The sequence below is a fragment of the Rhododendron vialii genome, chromosome 2a (genome assembly GCF_030253575.1).
Source record: "Rhododendron vialii isolate Sample 1 chromosome 2a, ASM3025357v1".
Lineage (NCBI taxonomy): Eukaryota > Viridiplantae > Streptophyta > Magnoliopsida > Ericales > Ericaceae > Rhododendron > Rhododendron vialii.
Window position 1 is genome coordinate 7,849,720 of NC_080558.1, and position 23,879 is coordinate 7,873,598.

At 37.5% G+C, this 23,879-nt stretch overlaps 2 protein-coding genes and 3 long non-coding RNA genes across 5 annotated transcripts; 2 read left to right on the forward strand and 3 right to left on the reverse strand.

The window, feature by feature from the left end:
• Positions 1–757: 757 nt before the first annotated feature.
• Positions 758–2,489, forward strand: LOC131318144 (uncharacterized). Its single transcript, XR_009197516.1, has 2 exons — positions 758–954; positions 2,184–2,489. It is a non-coding gene; the product is annotated as an uncharacterized LOC131318144 (long non-coding RNA).
• A 3,600-nt stretch (positions 2,490–6,089) lies between these two features.
• On the forward strand, positions 6,090–7,136 carry LOC131318131 (uncharacterized). The gene is made up of 2 exons (XR_009197502.1): positions 6,090–6,236; positions 6,976–7,136. It is a non-coding gene; the product is annotated as an uncharacterized LOC131318131 (long non-coding RNA).
• A 1,201-nt stretch (positions 7,137–8,337) lies between these two features.
• LOC131318141 (uncharacterized) lies at positions 8,338–11,610 on the reverse strand. The gene is made up of 2 exons (XR_009197513.1): positions 11,233–11,610; positions 8,338–8,813 (listed from the first exon to the last, which is right to left on the reverse strand). It is a non-coding gene; the product is annotated as an uncharacterized LOC131318141 (long non-coding RNA).
• Positions 11,611–15,034: 3,424 nt separating this feature from the next.
• Positions 15,035–16,611, reverse strand: LOC131317049 (uncharacterized). The gene is made up of 2 exons (XM_058346629.1): positions 15,841–16,611; positions 15,035–15,794 (listed from the first exon to the last, which is right to left on the reverse strand). The coding sequence occupies exons 1-2, from the start codon at positions 16,278–16,280 to the stop codon at positions 15,212–15,214; spliced, it is 1,023 nt and encodes a 340-aa protein (XP_058202612.1). The 5' UTR covers positions 16,281–16,611; the 3' UTR covers positions 15,035–15,211.
• Positions 16,612–18,834: 2,223 nt separating this feature from the next.
• Positions 18,835–22,383, reverse strand: LOC131318088 (MDIS1-interacting receptor like kinase 2-like). The gene is made up of 3 exons (XM_058347893.1): positions 20,218–22,383; positions 19,686–20,133; positions 18,835–19,569 (listed from the first exon to the last, which is right to left on the reverse strand). The coding sequence occupies exons 1-3, from the start codon at positions 22,312–22,314 to the stop codon at positions 19,196–19,198; spliced, it is 2,919 nt and encodes a 972-aa protein (XP_058203876.1). The 5' UTR covers positions 22,315–22,383; the 3' UTR covers positions 18,835–19,195.
• Between the last annotated feature and the right edge of the window lie 1,496 nt (positions 22,384–23,879).

Sequence of the window (23,879 nt, forward strand, 5' to 3'; positions counted from 1 at the left end):
CTTAGCCAAACCCGATTTCGTTCCGGTTATTGTTTCTTTCTGGTCCTTTAACGAATCTACTTCTTTTTCATTGTCCTTGAAAAACAAATATATCTTATTCTGTAATGAATCTAGAGAATTTTAAACCATGAACTCTTGGTGTGGTTAATATTCAAAGTCCATCTACCTAACCAATAACTTAGCGTGATTGCCTTGTAAAAAATACTCTATTTTAAGGCACAAGTACCAAAACTATTGAGGCAAGATCACTTGTCAAAAATGGACAGAAACACATGTTTGAAGTGTTAATTTCAAAGGTATTCGAGTATGAAGTTTCTCAATATGACCGGGCTTCCCTTCACACTGCAGTTCAAATCAAGATTACAGGAAGCAGTCGTATCTTGACCGTCATTTTTACGATTAAGGATTCAAATTTGTTGTATACACACAATTCGGTAAGAATTAAACCCTTGTCGCCGTCCGGTATCCCCAAAATTGACCGCTAAGTAACCGCCAAATCGGCACCCATAAACAATCGGAGGAACCCCGGATGTCAAGAGCCATAAACCCAGCTTCTTCCACCAGCACCGCCGCCTCCAGCCATCTCGTTACCATGCCGATCGTTTTTCATAAAGGAAGAAAGAGGGGGAGGAGGAGGAGGAGGAGGCACAGCGGCAGCGCCTCCCCCATCCCCCTAAATTTCGAGAGCTAGAGAGAGAAGGGGAGAGGAATAGTTTCTAGAGAGAGAAGGGAAGGACCCTGTCTTTGAAGTTTTCTTGTTGCCCAAGTCTTCGTAGTATTATTGGGGCTATAAAAAGACACGAGCCCTATATATCCCCTGTCCTTATGCTTGAGGAAAAATGGATATCAAAATGCTTTTTGTGGTTTGGAAAGTCCTTTTGATCTGTACCCTCCTCTTGGCTTTTCAAGTGGCTGCCAGGGAACTGCTCCAGACTTCGGATTCCCTTGTCCCTCGTGAGTTTTCCCCTCTTATATCTGTTTATTTACTTTAGGCTTGTGAATGGGCTGAATTCGATTCGAATTCGATAAATTCGAATCCGATAATAGTAATTCGAATCTACAAAATTCGGATCCGATCCGATCCAAAAACTTTATTTACTTCAAAAATTTTAGCAAAAAAAAAATTCAAAAAAAATTATTTTCCAAAAAAAAATTAAAAAAATTAAAAATTAAAAATAAAAATACAACTTCTTAAACAATTTTTTTTTCAAAATAAAAAATTTACAATTTTTTTAATAAAATTTAAAAAATAAAATTTCAGATCGGATTGATAACGGATTTAATACGATCTAATCTGTATTTGGATTACTGGATTCGGATTATCGGATCGACGTTATTGGATTCGGATCGGATTTTTCAGATCGGATCCGGATCAAATCCGGTCCATTGACAGGCCTAATTTACTTGATCCGAAAATAATATTCCGAAAATGCTAGAATACCAACTCTTTATATGTATGAGTGTATAAGATATTCACCCTTCAATGGATAGAATTTTATGATACTTTGATACAAATTCGTAACTTTATTCTTTAATTCGCAACTAATTATTTGTTTACAAAAACATAATCTCGAGTATAAATTCGAGAAAATGACCTTGACTTCATAAATTTTTGCACGAGATTTTGTCTCGATGTTGTGAATCTTTTTTTGAATGGTGAAGAAAATTTTATTAAACATAGGAAATTCGTCATGTTTTGTGAATCTTTTGTACAAACATGATGAATTTCCTACGTATGTTATGTATTTTTATAGTACAAAGGTTAATTATGAATGTAAGGCGATGAATTCAAGAATTGCATACCGTACACCTCCGAATAAGGGATCTGTATTGTAGCAATTTTGAGAACGATTCTCGGTAATTTCAGCCAAAATGGTGATAATTTTTGCCCCCTCTGGAATGTGACATTTTTTATGTTTTTTATGTACTTGTTCGGTTTATCTCGACCAAAAAGAAACTGGAATAATAACCGAAACATGGACCATATTTTGAAGATTAAAAAAAAACGTCACTGAAGATAAGAAAACGAAACACAAACAATGTCAAATTTGATTAGTCTTTTTTTCTTATTTCTTTAGTGACTTTTTAAATAGGTTAGTTTCTGAAAAAAGAATTTTATGGTTCAATATATAGAAATTGTTTTTTTTTTGCTAAAGAAATTCCATTATTGTCTTGTTCAACAGAGATGTCACCTATAGAGAAGTTACGCAGACGCGATGTTCCGTGGGGCCATAACCCATGAAATTAATTTCATCTCTTCCGGAATAAGAGGCTCCTCATCAGGACTAATATTTGGGTTCGAGTCTCATATATAGTTGTGGGCTGCTATTTTTGCTTTTCTATATTTTTCTAGCAATAATTGGAAAAAAAAAAGAAGAGTAAATTATCTAATGAAATTGTAGTGAAATCCTACTTACCAAAAAAAATTATAGTGAAATCTTGTACTCCATAAATAACTTCAATTGTAACATTGTCGTTTGTTGTTTCTAGCTTTATGTGGTTGTAACTTGTAACATTCCTAGACCAACTGCCCTATAAAAGCGAATAATCATGTTTGACAATCTGCGTGCTATTAATATACATTTGTTACGATTTTAATTGAGCTCCCAAACTAGCAATTAAACAGCTAGGTTGGTCCTCCTAATGGTTCGATACATTGAGCCGAATACAGAGAGATCAAAAATAGATCATATATGTCCCGTGCGCCCATAAGTGTAAATGTTGCTACGTGCTTAGAAATTATACCTCATAACATGACCACAATTATAATCGAATGCACATTAATTCACCCAATCATTTTTGTACTAAATTTTGTAGCGTAATGATCTCTGGGCTGATAAAACTAAAAATAAAATGACTGATAAAACTAAATATTCATAATATTTGGAGGCAAGAGTACTTGTGAAAAAGGAGAAAACAAATGATTTGAGCCTTGAGGTGTTGATTTCAAAGGGCATTCGTATCATAGAAGTATGCAGTTTTTCATGAATGCCTCACTTCCAAATAAAGGAAAGAATTAAGGGGAAAAAAATAATCATAGTACAAGATTGAAGATTTCAGTACTTTGATTTACTCACTCCGTCCCCATTTTTTAAGTCTCAGTTACCCCATTTTTTTACTGTACCAAAAATTTTGTCCCACTTTAAAACTATATAGCTAATAGTCAACCAATTTCCCATTTTACCCTTGTTTTTACTAATTTTGAGGGACACTTTGAATTTCAAAATGACCCCCTTTTTCTCTTTTGTTGGCGCCTTGATTTTCGGAGTGAGAGTTTTATTCTGTTTTGGGCTCTTATTCTGGCGCCTAAATAGCTGGGAAATCAACCCCAATTGCGTGTGGTTCAGTAGTTCGAGTCTCTCCACTTGTATGTATGTGTTCTTTTATTTGTATTTGTTGGGGTTGTTTCTCCCCTTAATGAAGTTTGTAGTTGAGTTTGGCTCATAGTGATTGTTGGTCCAATTGTTGGACTTAGTTATCTCGTAGACTCTCACACAATGGATGCAAATGTCCCGTGATTTGTACTTTATATTTCATACATGATGTAATAATATCTCCTACTAATTGGAAAAAAAGAAAATTCAACCCCAACTGACTGATGTAAAAAATGCACTATTCCGCATCAATTTTTTTCCAAAAAGATTGAAGGGTAAAATTGAAAAATCAAGTGATCAAACATGCAATAATTATGTCTCTTTATTAAATTGAGATCCCGAAAAGAGATTTAAAAACTGGGAACGGAGGGAATAATTACTTTTTGTTTTCAATGCCTAGGACAACCGTCATCATATAGGGAAGAGGAATTAAAGAAAACGAACAAATTAAGGTACTTTAAATTTGTTAGGCTTCATTGCACATCTTTTGTTCGAAGTCATCCGAATTTGATAAATATAATCTTAGATGTCACTTTACCCTATATTGTCAATTAACTTTAAATTTGATCCCTCAAAGAAATCTTACAAAATTAAAGGGAAAATGTATCATGTATTCAGTCACACTATTGAGTTCGCAATTATTGCTCCACTCGTCCCATATTTTTGGTCCTTTATGACAATTTTTAATTTTTTAAGAGGACATGCGATCGAATAACGCATTTGAATTTAAATTGGCTTATTAATCTGTTTAGTCCCCAAAGTATTGATCTCGTCTCATTTTTGTCCCTAATGTAAATATTGGAGACATTTGGTCCCCAACGTTTCAATTTTGAACCAATCATGTCACCAGGTCTAACGCCATGAGCCCCATCCATTAAAATGAGGGGCATCCTCGTCATATCACCCACCCCATTTCTGTCGAACATAAACGAAAAAAATGTCAAACATAAACGGAAATAAAAAAAGAGGAGGAAAGAGGAAAGGCTGCAACTGTAATGGATTTCATTCCATTACAGTTCTTCAAATCCACCATAAACATCAACACTCCACCACCACTCATCAGTCGCGACGCCTCACCAATCCATACCCCCTCCTCTCCAAAGCCCAATCCATACCCCCTCCTCGGCTCCCTTCTCATATTCCTTTCTCTCCTCTTCTTCACTCTCTCCTCCTTCGAACCCACCATTGCCCCCGTCTTCTCCTCTCGCCGAAACCTCCCCTCTTCCAACCCCCAATTCCTACCCAAACCCAATTACCAAACGCTCCCACATTCCAACTTTCTGGCCTCATGATCATCATATGCATGCTTTGCAAGGATTGGGGAATTTGTACAGAAAAGGTGCCAAGCCATGAACGAGAAAGAAGAGAGGAGAGGATGGTAGGGGCAGGCAGCGATGGCCATGGCTGCCGCTGGCTTTCTTTCTTTCTTCTTCTTCTTCTTTTTTTTCAGTTTTTGATTGATAGAAATGGGGGTGGGTAAAACAACGAGGATGCCCCTCATTTTAACGGATGGGGCTCACAGCGTTAGATCTGGGAACTTGATTGGTTCAAAATTGAAACATTGAGGACGAAAATGAGATAATTAAAAATCAATATTTGAGAACCAAAAAAGCCAATAAGCTTTAAATTCAAGGGCATAATTTCCTAATTTACCCCAACTTTCTCTCTCTTTCAAGTACAATTATAGCTAATTTATGATGGATAACTTTGGAAAGTTACTACTTTTTTTTATTTGACTTAATTTCCAAATAAGGAAAGAATTGAAGGCCAAAAAAGAAAAGAAAGTCTAGCAATATGAAACGGAGGGAGTAGTTTGGTTACATTAAAACTTGCATTTTTTGCAAAAAGATATTATCACAATAATTTGAATGGAGAATAAATAATATACACCGGCAGTGTAAATATATGTTTACTCCAAATCAATTACATTAGATCATGTAGTCAAAACAATGGTCTCAATTAATAGAACATTGTGATGTGGCGCAATATAATTGATTTGGAAGAAACAATATTTACAACGGCGGAGTAAATAATTTAATCTCCGGACGACATGATTAATACATAAACATAAAAACCTAGCCCACCCGCTTAGAACTTATTTGATAGGTCTGACAAAATTCAAATCTTGAAATTGTAGAAACTTTATATATATCCACGCGACAAACCCATACCCAAATTAATTAAACAGAAAAGTAATTTTTTTTAAATCATCACTTTGAAAAGGTATGAAAACAACGACAAATTATACGCGTAGAAATGTCTACTGGTTGAACCGTTGAAGGTCAAGCCCACTTGCATTGAATTTTCTTAGACATTATTGAATTTTTTGATGTACCATTTCTTTTTGGAGAACATCATTTTTACGGAGGTTTTGGAGAACATCATTTCTTTTTGAGGTTTTCGTAATGGGTTTACGGAGCCCAATCGCACGCGTCCAAAAGTGTTTTTAGACGGTCTAGATTGAAAACCAATTTTGACCGGTCAAAAATTGAAAAATAATCTCAATCATTAATTGTGGAAACGAACGGTTGCGGTTGTACGATTCTGCAAAAACTTGTTCACAACTCTGCCGTGATTATGTTTCTCTCTTCTTTTTGACCATGCACTTGCACTAATGCCCTTTGCCTAATTAAAAGTCCAAGTCTTCTGTGAAGACTTTCCTGTGGCCCAAGTCATTTTAGTTTTTATTTTGTGCTATAAAAGGTCATGAACCCTAGATCCCCTTCCCTAATTATACTAAAGAAAAAATGGCTCTGAAAATGTTTTTTGTACTTTGGAAAGTCCTTTTGATCTTTACCCTTGTTTTTGCTTTGGAGGTGGCTGCAAGGGAACTGCTCGAGACTTCGAATTCCAATGTCCCTCGTAAGTTTGCTTCTCCTTTAGCTTCTCATTTGCTGGAGATACTCTTACCAAATACTCCCTCCGTCTCATTTTAAATATTTCTTACAAAAAATCTTGCATTTTTCAATCCCCAAAAAATATATTTTTGTGTATAGTTTTTTTTTTTTGTATTTTTACACCCAATTAAAAATGTGACAGAGGGAGTACATAATAAGGGTTTTTTTTTATTTTTATAAAACAGAATGCTAAATAAGTAGCAAAATACACTTTTAAATATAATTTTTACAATATCTGCTCGAGATACTCTTATTTGTCATTCACTTGATCTGAAAACAATTCCCAGGGATGAAGGGCTCGAGCTCCGTCATGGGCATTTGTAGTTCAGAACTATGGACAGCCTTTGAACCATCTGTGGAATAACTTACTAACTACTCCTAATCCCCGTTGATCTGCTTGATCAAAAAAAAAAACTCAATCTTATTACTTTTGAATAGAAATTTTTAACATGTACATATATTCTATAATTTCATAACATCAACCGAATTCATGACATTAATTTATGTGTTATGAGTTTTTGTCTCGAGGTCATGAATTTTCATAGAGTTAATATTAATTTCTATGCAAATTTATTATTAATTTTTGTACGTATGCTTTAAAAGAAAAGGTCACTGAGTTTATCTAAAGCTTAAAGGCATTTTTATATTTTTTTTTGCCCCTAAAGATTGCCATAGTTAACATGTCATTTGTCTTGTTTCAACAGATAAGATGCCTATGAAGCTCGCGAAGAGACAGGATGATCCCTGGGGCCACCACATATAGGAATATCAGGGATTTCTTTTCAGAATATTAATCCTTGATTTTCGTGATGTCAACATAAATCATTCAGAACAAGAGACTCCTTATCGATCCGGACAAATTAATGTTTAGGTTCGAGTCTCGTATATTTGTAAGCTGCCTTTTTTCTTTGTCAATTTAAATTTTTTTTATTTTTTTGTAGTAATAGACTGAAGTTGATTAAACAGTCAAATTGTAGGGAAGTTGAATGAAAAAAAAATCAATAACTCAGTGATAGACTGAAGATATTCCATGCATCAAATTGTAGAGCATCTCTATAAATAAATATATATATATATATATATATATATATATATATATATATACATATATACACACACACACACACATTCGATTAGATATCAATAACTCAGTGATCTAATTCTTTTTAAGATGAATGATAAATTTAAATTTGAAAATTTCCTTCATAATAAATTCGATTTGACCATGAGGTTTTCATTTTTTGATCAACTTGAATTTTGGTATAGATGTAGTACTTGTCAAAATTTACAATATCAAGGGAGAAGATGAGGGTATATCGAACTTTTGATGCGCGTCCATCACACACTTGACGTTATTATAGACGAAATTGGGTGTCTTGTGCACACTTCACAAAATGCACAGGGGTGTTATTGCACACTTTCAAACATACGGGGTGTATCGTCACATGACTCAAACCATAGGAGGTCAAAGTGGACTTTGACTTATTTTTAACACTATAAATAACAAAACACAGAACAGGAGTAACTCATCAAAACTGATGGTTCTTGTATTTCCCCCTTTTTAGGATGGGTTGTAATATGGTACCTTACCTTGTGACTTGGATTCGCTAGTTTCATATTATTTCTATTTGACCGAAAAAAAAAAAAAAAAACCATGAATCACCAACCAATGGGCTTACAGCCCAGTTGATAACTCCTGGCTCTCTCTTATGGGAGACCAGGGTTCGAGCCCCGCTGTGGGTGGTTTGTGGATTCAAGGCTATGGATAGCCTCTGTGGACTAATTGACTAAACTTTCCCAACTAACATTCGCCGATGTATACTATATTGGCAAAAAACATGAATCACCATAATCGTCAATCAGTCCGGGGTGGACGCAAGGGCGTGGCTAGAGTGTCCGGTCCCTGCACAACTCCATTTTTTCTCATCACTAACCATACCAATAGTTTTTCAAGTCAAGTTTAATTGTTCTTTAAGCCGGATTGGTCTCTGAAGTTCTTCTGGTGAACACGAACCATAAAACATTCTTACATAGGTGCATGTAAAAAAAAAAAAAAACCTCTAAAATTTCAAGTTAACAATCATTTACTTGTCGGCGTAAACAAACGTACACCTCCTCCGCCCCAATATTAAACAGCAGCGACATAGATATAAACATCTACTATCTTTTTTGTATTTTTTGGCGGGTGTCATGTGTAACGAAATACCTAAGGAAGTCCTACGATCGATGCTTGTTCGTTAGGCCATTTTGAATTATCCAAAACAGCCCAACAAATAATAGTATTTCGTCACACATCATCCAAAAGAATCACAAGACAGATGTTTTTGGAAAAACATCATTTTATTGAATTTTGATTGAAATTACTATTAACAAGAAAAACGGCATGCGCAGTAATTGCCAGGTACAGGAGGTAGATGTGATTGACATTCACATTCCTGAACGTGCAATGGGGGACGATTGTAGCGATCTTTGCACGACTGGTTCCCTTTGGACCCGCATTTGGTACCCTCTGGTAATCCAAAGTTAAATTTGCACTGCCTCCCTGAAATTCATTTCATCATTATTGAAAAGAATTAACTATACAAGGTTAATTACATTGAGATCGATATTGAATTTGAGAAAGGTGAACCTGATCAATATGCCATAATGTCCATGAGGGGGTCCTCATTTTACACAGTCTGTTTTCCATGAGGGGGTCCTCATTTTAGTTAAAATACAGATCTTTCCATTTCTCCCATTTACCGATCGAATTTTGATGATCCAAGCCGCTCAATGTGATCAAAACATGATTTTAAGTGTACATGCGAGAAATCAACAAAAACAATGACCGGGAAGGGCTTCATCCAAACAGTTTTTTATTAAACAGTTTAGTAAAAAATTGCTCAAATCAATCCCTTCCCGGTCTTTTTCTTTTGCCTATTTCTCACGGATACCCGTAAAATCACGTTCTGAATACATTGAAAGGCTCGGATCATCGAAATTCGATCAGGAAAGGGGGGTCCGCATTTTAAGAGATTCTCATTTGAAACTTTCTGCATACATACTACATACATCTACACGAGAAACTTTTATGTATTCTTGGTATACAAAGGGGGTTGGTATCCCCTCCGGGAAGTTTCTAATTTTCCAGTCATTTTCCGATCACATTTGGATGATCCCGTTCATTATGTAGAGTTCGGCAAGAACCTTAATCATACCGAAAATCGTGTTCATCGGACTTTAGTAAATACATGATTGGCATATGTGAAAATTGAAGAAAATCAAAATTGGGTCCAAAAAAGACATTGAATCAAAACCCAGTTTTAGTGGGTTTATTTTTATCTTCTTATTCAAAAAAACTAAAACTGGGATATTGAATATGACATACTTCCTATATTATATCATACAAATGTACGTGATTACATGAACGCTATATTCGGATATTGAATTCTAAGAAAAGGAAAACTAAACCAAACCAAACCAAACCGAGCCTTAAGTCCCAATCACTTGGGGTTGGCTACATGAATTATTTTCCTCCATTGAGCTCTGTCAAGAGCCATTTGTTCACACAAACCTACTATACTCATATCGAAAGAAAAGGAAAACTCAAACAAGGAGATCTGGTAGATGCGTTTTGGAGTTGTCTGTTATGTGGTGTGTTTTGATTACCTACAAAAACGGGCCTATTTCGGCCTAATGAGCCAAATGGCCTTTTTTTTGTTCTTGTTTATTTTATTTTTTTACATTTTTTAGTTTTTCGTCGATTTTTTTGTGAATTATTGCTTTGTCATGATGGAAGGAATCTAAAAAGTTAGAAACTTATGATCGAAATCTATATTTTTTTTTTGAATAAAGACAAAAAATTGGCTTATTTTAGTTATCTTATTCAGAAAAATGTGGGTTTCGATCGTAAATTTTTACTTATTAGCTAGATTCCTTTCGTCATGACATAAGCAATAATCCAAAAGAAATCGACGAAAAACTAACAAATGCGAAAAAAAATTAACAATGACAAAAAAATAGGCCATTTGGCTAGCTTATTAGCCCAAAATTGGTTGGGTACATGTAAAAATACCACGAACGACAATACTTGTTTTTGTTAATTATACTGCTGTTTTGGATATATCGTTTTTGTATTCTTAGTTTCAAACTTTGTATCCTTACGGCCCAATTGAATGTGCAAGGAGTTTGGGGGTATTATTTATGGAGGTGGATAAGATAGTAGTAGAAGTTATTATAGAGGACAGATTCACATTAATGTGATTTTTATGGGTGGTGAATTCAAAAGTACTCCCTCCGTCCCAAAATGTTAAAACATTTTTGGGACTGTGTGCTATTTTAGATTGCTTATATCTTTCGATTTATAAACTCTTATGTAATTTTGAAAACTTTGTTTAATAGAATTATTTAAAATCCATCAAACAAAATCTATATTGCATATTTTTTAACATTCACATTATTACATTAAAAGATATAGGGAATTTAAAATGACACGCTATCCCAGAATGTCTTAACATTTTGGGACAGAGAAATTAGTTGGTTTGGTTTCAATGAAGGATTAAATAGTACTTGGTTAATTTGGATGAGGGACAAAATGGAGAATAAGGTTATTAATAATTCACTTTAATCATCACCTAATAATATGAATTAAAGACACAACATCCAATTTTAAAAACTCTATAGTCTGGGTAGTTTTTGTCGATTATATTTAGAGTAGAAGGGATTACAATATTTTCCCTTATTTACTTCAAAATATAAAAGATTTGCTTTGAAATTAAAAAATATATATATTAGCCTTTATCGATTATGAGTATTTTCCCAACGCTCCGGAAGTATTGCAATACCAATATAAACCATGTCGAGAGACATAAATGCATGTGAAATGAGACCAAACAACGTATGGTATGGGTTTTGTAGAAGAGGCCCAGAACAAAACCCTAAATAAACATAATAAGAACGAAAGTTGAAATGGTAAAACTGACCTTTCAATGGCTTTTCTTGAGCAAGCATAGGGTGATGTCGCCGCTGCGACGCAGACGAGTAACCTGTACCATATTTTACAGCAAATGGGTGTCATAGTGAGAAGAGATGCGAGAGTGTCAAGCGGTCGAAATGGCCGTCATGGAAGTACCAATAATTTTTCCTTTCTTTGCAAAAGGTGAATTTCAGATGGACAGGACAGTACCAGTTTAAGACTATATACTGGTTGTGATCAGTACTATGAGAAAGGGATTGGATTCAAAGGAAATGAAAATTTATTTATGGGGTTTGGATATTGCATGTACTAATTTCCAATGGGAGATATATATTAGCCAAACTTATAAGTAGCGCTGAACAATTGTTCGTGCATACGTAGCATGGAATGCCTCCCCTACTTCAAGCGAAAGAGTTCGATAAGTCGCCTCAGCTCAAGATAAAACCATGACAATTTTAAACTCGATGACCGAAGCCGGTAGCATCTCAGAAAGTGAATCATCTGAAGGAACATGTACAGCGAAGGAGGGTTTAAAGGGATACCATGCACATACGGTGTCGGTTTCCCTAGTTCATTGATAAAGTAGACGGCTATCAATTTTCAAGTAATTAAAAAGTAAGGGTTTCAGAATATCGATCATACCTTGATCAGGTCCTAGAGCTTGACCTTGAGAAAGTGCAAGTGAGCTCAAAAGAAGAGTTAAAGAAAGGATGGAGAGGGCTTCCAATTTCCTCATTAGATCTTTCCTCTCAAATTTGTTGCCAATCTTTCAGTCTCCTATGAAGGTAATGGTATATGCTTTGTTGATCTAGGAGCCATAGACTCTATTTATGGAGTGCTTATAAAATAATGATATAGAAAACAATAAGTGTTGGGCGGATCCAAGGATGCGGCTGGGCACTCTCTGTAGTGTCTACATGGCAGATTCGGATCGTCCATCTCAACAATAAATAGTTCAGATATATTTGTTAATTATTACCGATAGTAATTAACTTTGACCGGTAATAGTTTACAAACACATCTAAACAATTCATTGCCGAGATTGACGGTCCGAATCTGTCCTGTTAGGTGCACAATAGAGGAGGGCACTGCAGAATTTCCAATTCTATGTGTGGGCAAGGCATAATTAAAATACCATTGGATGGCCCATTATTGAACAAAAATCGAACTGGTAGAAGCTAGCATAAAATTAATAGAAGTCTTCTTCAGGCTGTTAATGGGGCCTTTTCTGAGGGGAAGATGACAGGGTGGCCTTCGAGGGCTTCCAAAAATTTACACAAAAGAATTAACAGGGTCCCTTTCGTTAGTTATAAAGTCAAAATATATTTCATAATATACAAATTAGTTCGTGAATGCATTGCCCATTATATATTGAACTGGTACAAGCATAAAATAAAAGTCTAATGCTTAAAGGGTGAACCATCGTAATCATTAAAACTTTTTTTTTTGTCAACATGGTACGAAATTTCATTCATAACAAAGATCATATAAAGCAGTACATTAAAGAAAACAATTATCGTTCCAAAGAAGATTCAATAACCAATCAGAAGGTCTAGCTTCCCAAATACGAATACTAGAATCTCACAAATTCGAAGTTGCTAAAGCGTACGCAACTACCTTCGCCAACCTAAAAATAAAAAGAAAATCACAAATCCTAACCGATCAAAGCGAATATCTTCGATGACAGCTTCCACTTCCGTAGGGCAAGAGCCGCAAGACCACACCTATGATAAGTCAAACCAATCATTAAAACCTTGTTGCCTGTCTTTTTCTCTATTTTTTTATGTCGATTCAAAATGATTTGATATAAACAAGTGATCTTCAGTCTGTACGTTGCCTTAGTTTCATCAAACAAAAAAATTTGAGTAAAAATTCTAATGTTCTCTCCATTCCTCCACTTAAATCTATACCAAATTGAATCATTATTCAATATTACTCAAATCAAGAGTGGCTTAAATAGTTTTCAAAGTTAATAAAATAATTTTGTAGTTTTTTAGAATTAATTAAGTTATGATCCTAAAAATATTAACCTGGATAAAGACGTACACCAGCGAAACCGAAAGTTATTCATAGCCTTGACCAATTACCGTCCGTCTCGGCAATAAACGGCTCTCAATCATTAGTTGCCAAGATGAGATCCGAGCCGTCGGATGCACGATCCGACGGCTCGGAAGTGCACAGCACGTACGGTGTTTTGCACCTCACTACACAGCACCAACCCAAAGTCCGTTATTGATAGCCTTAACCAATTACTGCTTCCCCCACAAGGCTCCTGATCAGGTTTTACTCCGTCCTAGAATGGGATTGTCCACTCCCTTGGATAAGGATTAATTATTGACACATTCTAATCCCACCGTATTAATTATTATCAAAATCAACTAACTGGGGAGTTGGCAGGTGATAGAATTAATCAATTAATACAATTGGGTTTGTTTGAATGGGATTGTGGGACAGTGGTGTGCGCATGCTAACCATCCGCCTCGGCAATCAATGGTCCGAATTGTTCGGTATTGTGCGTAATCTCAACCGTCTCGGCAATCCTAACCATTGATTGCTGTGACTAACGGTCCGGATGTGCACAGCGCCATCCCCAAGTATGTTTGAATGTTAGGATGAGAACATAGCTCATTAGTTTGATTAGGATGGATACATAATATTATACTCCAATATGGGTACTCGAGACTAGGACCTCTATTTAAGCAACTCAATTTTTAATTACTTGAGTATACTAGGAGATACTAAATTAATTATGTGACAAATAATATGTCAAATGGAATCCATCTTGCCATCCGAAAAATACATCCAGAGAAATGGATTTGAGGGCTGGCATTTTGTAAATCAAATTCAGATTCAGATTCGTCCACCACTCGCAAACCAAAAATTGGATTTGACACGCTAGCTGACCGATATTCAACAAAAAAGTCTAGAAACAGAGTCTTGAAATACAACTTCAAACACAACTTTAGAATCTTCCATTATAAATTTATATGTATTGCTATAAGGAAAGTGCATATTTGGATATAATGCATTGAAATCTATATATACGAAAGGGGTTTCTTGGGTTTCTGCAAAACATCATGTAGAAGCTAGAAAAAGAGAGGAGAGATTGAGGGTTGGAATTCACCTAATGACTACTCTATTCCATTACTCTTTTAAGTTGTATGCTTTGGATCTCATCAGTATATAGTAGCATAAAAAACAATCACGTGCATCGCGCATGCTCTTTTACTAGTCAAGTCTAAATAGGCGAGCAACAAACTCAAGGTTCCAGAATGCGAAAATCAATATACCATGGTGTTGAAAATGGCCTTGAATCTTGATCTCCTTACTATGGTCATCCAATTGTCATCCGGAGAAAAGAGAGCAAGTATTAGCTGCTACTACTATATACTACGAGCGGTGGTTTAAGCAACATACACAGAAGCCGAAATTCAGGGCACGTTTAGATGGCTAAATGCATGTGTTTCGATGATAAGATAAAATTCCACAAACACTAGGAAATCTAATAACTGAACTATTGCACTATAGTTTATTAAACAACCCACAATGCTGAAACCAGAAAAATCCAATCGTAAATCACACATTTAAAAAGACCTTTCCAACTTACTAGAGATGAGCAGATGGTGATGTACTGCATAAAGTACGCAACCACTACAAAATGACACATAATGCAATCCGATGTTGAGCTTCAAATTCCATTTCTCTCACGGTAACACCTGATCTATTCGATTAGCAGCGCGTTATGCCAAAAAGAAAAATGGGCTCGTACTTGCTTCTGCGCCAGGACAAGGGCTAAAGAACTCACACTTGTCAGGTTTGAAATTACAAGAATTCGATTCCCCAGAGTTGAACCATGAGAAGCAAAACCACAGGGCAACTACATCCATAACATGTCTGGCATTGATACCCATATCCCATCTACTTCGCAAGATCCAATGTTGCATTATACAACTTCAATAGCTCGGGGGCTTCTTCCATCTTATAGCTCAAAACCTTCTTCCGGAACTGCTTTTCAGAAAATTTAGCCATGTACTCAAGCTGATACCATTAGTCTTGATTAAACCTTGCAACAACAAAGCTTTATAAACTGCACTCCTCGGAACAATCCTCTTCTCCAAGATTAGTTGTATAATTTTTGGTCTTCTTGCAACCAACGAAGATTCCCAACCCATTTTTTTAACAAGAAAATCCATCACACGGTTGATCTTATCCTGTGATGCAATCATACAATTTGGATGCTTCTTAAAAGCAACAAGAATCTCGTCCTGGGTCCAACCCCACTTCTTGTAAACCTCAACCTTCTTCTCCCATGTAGATTTACTCATCCCTCTTAACACACGAATGGCTGACATAAACTCCATTTGCGAAGGATTAAAACCCATCCTGTTAACTTCATCCACACAAATCCTAAACCGATTGCTGCTTACAGCGAATGCTCTAGGTCGTCTCGTCAACAAAAGCCCAATATTGGCATTGGGAACACCTACTTCTCGCAGAATTTCAATATTTGGTATAACATGACTGATGACTTTGATAATCAAAAAAACAAAACCAAGCACAAAGTCACAATGTCTAATAAAAGCAAGCGCTTTCTCTTCGGATTGAAGAAAATTACCATAGAAAATAAGGAATAATTGAGTTTTCCAAGCTGCGTTTCAAGATGAATTGTGACATAGACGTTAATCTGGCAATATCTGTGATCGAAAGGCCCTTAGATTTGAGAAACTCATGCTTGGGCAAAAGGGACTTTTGGGGATCACGTATTATCACAGGAGGGTACTTTCTAATGGCACTGGAGATCTGGGTTTGGGTGAATCCATGGTTCCTGAAGAATGCCAAGACTGAGTCAGGCTTATCTGGAGTCTCAAATTTGACATACTTAGATGCTGAGAGAGCTTTTTCTGGAGACAACCCACACGAGTTTATGAGGTATGTGACCGTGAACGAGTGCTGATTTGAAGATTTATCCATGGGTTTGAGGGATGTGGAAAAAGGGTGGGTTAGATGATGGCAATAGAAAACATAGGTTGGAGACTTTAGCAGCAGATATTCCATGGCGTGATTTGCAGAAAAACTTCAACATTTGACGAGATTTCAGTATTTCACGCAGAGGGGAGGAACTAAAACTTACCTTCACTACAGAGGAGATTTCCCCAAGCTTGGAACCTTGTAACCCTCTTTCCTTCATGAACCGCAAACCCTCTCTGTGGGCTAGTGAAGCTCCAACCATTTCATATGTAGCAAAGATTTCCACCTAAATTGCGCACTCAAGAATTTTGGGCAACAGAGAAGGAACTCACCTGTTTTCAAGAAGAGACATTCAAAAAATTGGGGGTTTATCCCGATAACCCTCTTTCTTCCAGGAAACCCTAAAACCCTGGATTGGAAGTTGCTGTAGTGCGGCAGCCACACTAGTGGATCCGACCGTCCATCTCGATATAAATGGCTTGGATTTAATCCGAGCTCCTCCAAATCCGAGCCGTCTATTGTTTAGATGAAAATTCGAGCCGTTCTGCCGAGATGGACGGCTAGATCGGCGCACTACACATGTAATGTAGGGGTGCACTACAGCACCTAAAACCGTCTCTTTGACCAAAACTATACCACCTTTAACGAAGGTTTTTGCGAAGTAATTTTTTTTTCCCGACGATAGATAGAATGCTAAAGGGCTTTGTTCGTGAGTATATCATCCATGAGGACTCGAACTTAGGACCCTTTCACTTAATAGAAAGAGTGAGGAACCAATCACACTAGGCAGTGTTCCTTTTGTGAGATGAAAACACTCGATTTGTGATTCCAAGCGCGTTTGAGCGCAGCCATTTTTTTTGCAATTTTTGTGCACTCAGTGGACTTAATGGACTAGCTGGATCATTCTCTATCTTGAGACAAAAATTGAGATGGCTCATAACCAAATTGGCTGGGTGGAATGATGGGCATTGTGTTTTCATGAAATATTGAGCAAATAATTCCGCTTCATAAGAATTGAACTATGGGTCCGATTGATTGTTTGAATTTCGGAGATGGTAAGGTTGCATTTGCAAAGAAGTAATGAAGCACATTCATTGACATTTGATTGTTTAACTTTGGAGATGGTAGCTAGGTACCATTTGCAAACAAGTGATGAAGCGCATTAATTGACATTTGAGTATACAATTGGAAAACTTCTGGTTGATGTAGCATGGAAACAGGTGAATTTGCTATGAGAAGAAATGGGCTTTTGAGTGGCAGTGCTGATGGTGAAGGGAGCAATATCGGGTCCAACGGAAGGAACTCTGGCAAAGTGTTTGGTACTACCTTGTCAAGGTAAGATTCACCACTTTGTCCAGAAATGCTTTCATGATATTCTTCCTGTTAAAGATGCGCTAGTCAGGAGACATCTTGCAAATGATGTGTTGTGCCCTCTGTGCACGGAGGATAGAGAATCAGTTGTTCATTTGTTTGTTAGATGTCCCATTGCACAAGTGGTGTGGAGGTTGTCCCCGTTGGGGGTTGAACATGTCAACTGTCTTAAGGGAGGATATTATGTCTTGGTGGGGTAATATGCTGGAAAGATGGTAAAACATGAAAGAGAGAATAAAGAGGTTTGGGCTGTTGCAGGTTCAATTATATGGAAAATCTGGAAGTGCAGAAATGATTAGGTTTTCAATGGCAAATCGTGCTGCCCGGACATGGCGTGTACGCAAGCAATTTTAGAAGCAAGTGAATTTCTAGCAGCTAACGAGCCTGTGCGAAGCAAGCCAGGCACATGTGGGTGGTAATCTGCATGGGTGGGAAAAGCCAGCTTTTGGGTGGGTGAAGCTGAATTTTGATTGGGGGTCTTGACAGCCATATCAAAGTGAGTGGATTGCATGGGGATTGTGGCTAGGGAGCATGATGGAAGGTTTAGAGTTAGAGCGGCAAGGGCTGTTCATCTTGGGTATGTGATGAGCCCTCTGGCTCTTGAGGCAATATTGGCGGCAAGGGAGTGCTTGGTTATCGCTAAGGAGATTGGGCACACATTGAAGGTGATTCTTTTCAGGTGGTCAATATGATTAATGACAGTGAGGACTCTTTCTCCTCGGTAAGGGTTCTTATAGCAGATGTGAAATGTTGATGCGAGACTTTGTTGATGTGAGAGTGAGTTTTGTTGGGAGGAATGGCAATTCTTTGTTTCGTTTGACATTCTGTTGTATTTTGTTTGACATTCTGTTGTCAATAAAATTACTCCTAAACTTTGGCCAAAAAAAAAACTGGACCGGAGTATTTTAGTGCATCAAAAAAAAATATGGATGGTTCTAATTTGTGGCATACTTTGGAGAGAAGCAGATGCAAAATCACACTGAATGACAATTCAGAATATTTTGCTAACAAATGCAACCATGAATGATGAATTTGTTACTAAGGTAGGGAATTTTGGAAGGATTGAGGATCACAAGTCGATGTTTTCAAGATCACAATTCGGCTAAAAACTAGAATCAGGAATAAACAGATACATCCTTGAGTGAAATCACCTCCACAGGCTATCATGAATCGATTTCCAAATTGAAACCAATCTTCAAAGTAGAAGCTGAATCCAATCTTCAAAGTACACTAGAAAAATGCGAGACTGGAATTTGTATATCACCCCTAACCTCTTTCAAACAATCATCGACAATGCATACAGTTTTGCAAGTCACCAAGTCATTGGCTATGATACATGATGAAGTCCTAATGGATACACCAACGAGCCAAAGGATACACCAACGAGCTTTGATAAGACGAGACAATAGCGGAGATGCCTAAGGATTTTGGTTGTATTATTCATATTTGACACCACTAATAGTAGGAAAATAGCCCCAAAGACAACTAAAATAACCACATTTTCCTTTCATCGCGAAGTCTTCAGCTCCTTAATTAACATGGCTTTTGGTACTTGACACCACTACCCGAAAATCCTGACTCTAACCCTGATTACAAGACCGAAAGAGAGAAAGAGAGAAACATTCAACTAACTAACTAAGCATGGGCAGCTCATCAACACCCTCTCTAACAGATTTTACCAACTCTGGACTATCTCTGCCAGCTCCGGCGTTCATCTCAAGCACCTGAGATGCATCATACATGGTAGGCCTAGAATGTGGTTCGACGCGCAAGCACCAGACTGCTAGATTCAAAATGGAATCCAATTCGTCTTGTAGCTTCTGACTAGTAGGAGGCGGAAGACGAGGATCCAACACATCTGCCAATTGTATGCGTTCATTGTCCACGGATGAGTATAGGTTCGAACTGAGTTCTCCCGGATGCAATCCCATCAAAATCTCTAGTGTCAAAACACCGAAGCTGTACACGTCACATTTCTCTGTCACTGCCATTGTGTACGATAATTCTGGCCATGCCAAGGAAAAAAAAAACACACCAAGAATGTCTCATGTTAGTTCTCACTCACGAATCAAACTAGCCAAGCAAATAAAGGATGGCCTTTCGAGCACTAAATAAAGTTACCTGGAGCAATGTATCCGAACGTGCCTGCAACCGCGCTCCAATTTGAAGAATCAGGCTTCAAAAACCTTGCCGTGCCAAAATCTGAGACATGAGCCTCCATTTCCGAGTCCAACAGAACATTCTTGCTCGATATGTCCCGATGAGTTATGGAAGGCGCGCAGTTGTGATGCAGGTAAGATAAAGCGTGAGCCACCCCTTTAACTACGTTCACTCTCTTACTCCAGTCCAACTCCTTGGCATCTTTATCTCTCCTCAAAACGTCCGCCAAGCTTCCTCTCTCCATGTACTCACAAACCAAAAAAGTGTGCTTTTCATGGTAACAGAAGCCATAGAGTTTCACGATGTTCCGGTGCCTTATTTCTGTCAGCGTGGCTACCTCATTCGCAAAACTCTTGATCTCCCCAATCTCTGAGCCTTCATTCATGAATAGCTTTTTAACTGCTACTACCTGTTGAGGATTTACACAGGATATAAGATAGTTATCAATCGAAATGATAGATAGAGAAAATTTATTTGAAACTTCCAAAAGTACCTGCCCACTTGGTAAGTTAACTTTGTAGACTCTGGCCGATCCTCCCTGTCCAATGCAGTATGCATCGTCAAAATTGTCTGTAGCGCGGACGATATCTCCATACACAATTCTTCCACGGAAATTCCGGATCAAAAAGATGTTTTCTCCCTTTACCACATCTTCTTTCTGGCCTTTCCGGTTACTTTTTCGATGAAGCGCAATGGCCCCAACAAGCAGAAGCAAGAGAAACAACGAGCCTAACGAGGCAGAAACTGCAATAATGATCAACCGCGAGTTTCCTTTATTTTCCTTACCTCCACCCCCAGACACTGAGTTGTTACATGGTGTCAAACCTTGGTTTGGATAACCGCATAGGTTCTTGTTATGAGAAAACGCTTCGGACGGAGACTTATTGAAAACCTTGGAGTCAGGCAGAGGACCCTCCAGTTCATTGTACGACAAATCGATGGTTGACAAGCTGAGCATTCCACTGAACGAATCCGGTATAGAACCGGAGAGAGAGTTGTGGGAGAGGTTTAAAGCTTCTAGGCTAATCAGCTTCCCAAGTTGAGGCGAAATCTCTCCAGTGAGAGAGTTGTTACTAAGATCAAGCAGAATTTGTATAGATACAAGATTACCAATCTGATATGGAATGCTCCCATTCAAGTGGTTTGTACTCAAACTTAGAAAGATTAATCTTGACATGTCTCCAATTTGATATGGAATAGGTCCGCTTAGCATGTTCATTGAGAGATCAAGAGAAGCCAAATTGGACAGTCCCCCGATTTCTAACGGTATTCGACCAAAAATGTTGTTGTCACTCAAGTTTAACAATGATAATTTCGACAGTTGTCCAACTTGGGCAGGAATTTCGCCGTAAATCTTGTTGGAGGAAAGGTCCAGCTCTACTAATTGGTTCAATTGGGAAATTTCCACGGGGATTTCACCTTCTATAGAATTTCCGCCCAAATTCAGCAGTGTCAAGTTACTGCATTCTCCCCATTTGGGTGAAATTTTCCCTTGTAAATTGTTGTGGCTCAAATCGATGTAAGTGAGATTTGGGTACACTCCAAAATCTTGATCAAGATTTCCGGTCAGTTGGTTATATTCAAGCCGGACTCTGCGCAAGGATGTGCAGTTTTTTAGGCTTACCGGAATTGGACCGGTGAAATTATTGTACCCAGCGCTGAAATTTTGTAGCTTTCGACCTCGACACACTTGTGGAGGTAATTGACCACTCAAGTTGTTAGAAAGTACGTGAAAACGTACCAGTGATGAAAGATTTCCGATTTCTTCCGGTACTGAACCGGATAAGTAGTTTGAATACAAGCTCAAATCGGTTAACTTGGTCAAGGTGCCGAAACTTTTAGGAATCGGGCCAGTTAATCGGTTTCGGTTAAGATGCAGGAAAGTCAACTTACTCAAATTACCCAAAGATTGAGGAATTGGGCCAGAAAATCTGCTACCATCTAAAGCCAAGATTGTCAAATCTTCCAAATTACCTATCTCTGGCGGGAGGGGACCACTGAGCGAAGTATTTTGGAAGAGTAGCTTTTGGAGGCTAAGCAGGCCGGTTTTAGCCTGACTTGACCCACGGTCAGGAAATAACCGCGGGTCAAGCTGCCCTGTTATGGCGTTTCGCCCAAAATCTAGCTCGACAACCTTGGTGAGATTCGCGACAGAGAGAGGGATTGTGCCCGAGAAAGAGTTGGTGGAGAGATCAAGATACACGAGGTTTGAGAGTAGGCCGATGTTGGTGGGTATGGCACCGGTTAGTTGATTGACTTTGAGGTCGAGACGGAGGAGAAGAGGGAAATATGAGAAGTTTAAATGATCAAGAGTACCTGGTAATCCCGTGTAGGCAAGGTTCATTCCAGTTACATTTCCTGCAGCGTTGCATGAAATTCCTCGCCAGTTGCATGGGCTCGATGCTGTAGAGTTACCATTTGTTTGGTTGAAAATCCATGAGCTGACAATTGTTTGGTTGCGTAGGCTTTGTTTCCACAGGAGAAGCGCTTCGACTTCGGGATTTTGTGGTGGTTGAGCGGTGGAGGGAGGTGCGAAAACCACCAGAACGACTGAGAGAGCCAGAGCAAGGTAGTTGAAAAGGTTTGGCATTTGTGAAAAGGTCTGTTTTGGTGGTTTGATTTTCTGGGTGCACTTTATTTATTTCCCCTTTCAAATGGAAGGAAAGGGACATAAGGAGGGACAAAAATTAGACTTCTTGAGTTTTACCATGTTACCCAACAAAGATTCAGAGATTGTCCGTAGTCTGAACCCCAAACCCAAACTCTGACCTCCACTGAGGAAAAATGAGACAACCAACTGAGCTAGCTTGGTTTCTTGGTAATTAACTTGTCTAGCATATATATCTAGTTTGTGGTATTTGAACATATTTCAGGTTGTCCCACCGTCCGCATACATTTAACAAAAGTACATGAGATAACTTTAAAAATACAACTCAAAGATAACTATATTCGGAATCGTTCAATTATGTTTTGTGTTTTAAAATCGTGTTCTTATGATCTATACATCTACTCTCCGTTTCTTGTATGTGATTAACTTATAAATATACTACATCTAATTTGTGGGTGGATTGATGTGGCTGTTCTAGGGTCATTATTCATATTTTTCCGGTAAAGGTGTCTAGGATTTTATCTTGACTAGTCTCCACACACATATCAAATCCGTGATACATTTATCAAATAGTTGTCAGTCTAGTCCTCGGATTATAAAAGAATTATTTATATTTTTATCCTCCAAACTATCTCTCTTCTTTTCTACTTCGCCGTCGTACTACCAAAACAACTCATTTCGTCCTTAAACTATTCAAATTCCACCCATTCAGTCCGATTAGTTTAATAACGAAATAGAAAAATGAGTGATAATTTGAACAATAAAAACAAACTATTCTAAAAAAACTATTATAAAACTATCTCGACTTAATCATTGCTTAAACTGATAGAATTACTTTCCCTTGGTCAGAGAAAAAGTAGTTATTAATCACTTTCCCACTTTGACCAATGAAGCTGCCATGCATAGACCATATGCATCACGTATCTCTATTTTAAAAATCTCCTCTAGAAGCCTTTATTGATGACACCGACGACTTGGACTTCGAAATTATACCAAGCTCTAGACTAAAATTAAGCAGATTGGTTTCTTAAGATCCAAGTAAGCCTAGAAGGACTTGTATGAAAAAAAAAAAAAAAAGACTTTTCAACTAGTGCTTTCTTTCTTGGTTGCACACAGTAGGTTGTAATATTCTCTTATCAATAAAATTCTTACTCTTTCATGAAAAATGAAAAAAAAATGGAATAAATTTAAGATTTCAATGGAAGTGCTTCGAGGAAGTAAAAATAGGAATTGGAGTCTCTTGTCTCTCTTCAATTTCTCAAAGGGACGGGATGGTCCAGGTCCATTCCGTCTATTTGTGGCCCTTCTCGGATTCAATTTAATAATCAGGACCATTCATGTTTAGGACCTTGTCCAGTACTTATTGCACGCCAAAAATTATATTTGATTGGAATCATTGGATATCGTAACATTTCAAAAAGTCTTTTAACTTGAAGAAAATTATTGCAATATTAGCTAGATCGGAAACTTGTTTTTCTTTAAAAAGACGTCTTCCAAAAGCACATTAAACAATACCCGGTCAACATTATTTTCAGGGTGGTTAATTT

Excerpts from the sequence above, each read along its gene's own strand:
- LOC131317049 (XM_058346629.1), bottom strand. The coding sequence starts at position 16,280 with ATGGAATATCTGCTGCTAAAGTCTCCAACCTATGTTTTCTATTGCCAT. Across the intron at positions 15,795-15,840 it reads ATTATTCCTTATTTTCTATG|TTGTGACTTTGTGCTTGGTT; the intron begins GTAATTTTCTTC and ends TTTTATTAGACA.
- LOC131318088 (XM_058347893.1), bottom strand. The coding sequence starts at position 22,314 with ATGCCAAACCTTTTCAACTACCTTGCTCTGGCTCTCTCAGTCGTTCTG. Across the intron at positions 20,134-20,217 it reads TTAACTTACCAAGTGGGCAG|GTAGTAGCAGTTAAAAAGCT; the intron begins GTACTTTTGGAA and ends AATCCTCAACAG. Across the intron at positions 19,570-19,685 it reads GTTCGGATACATTGCTCCAG|AATTATCGTACACAATGGCA; the intron begins GTAACTTTATTT and ends TGGCATGGCCAG.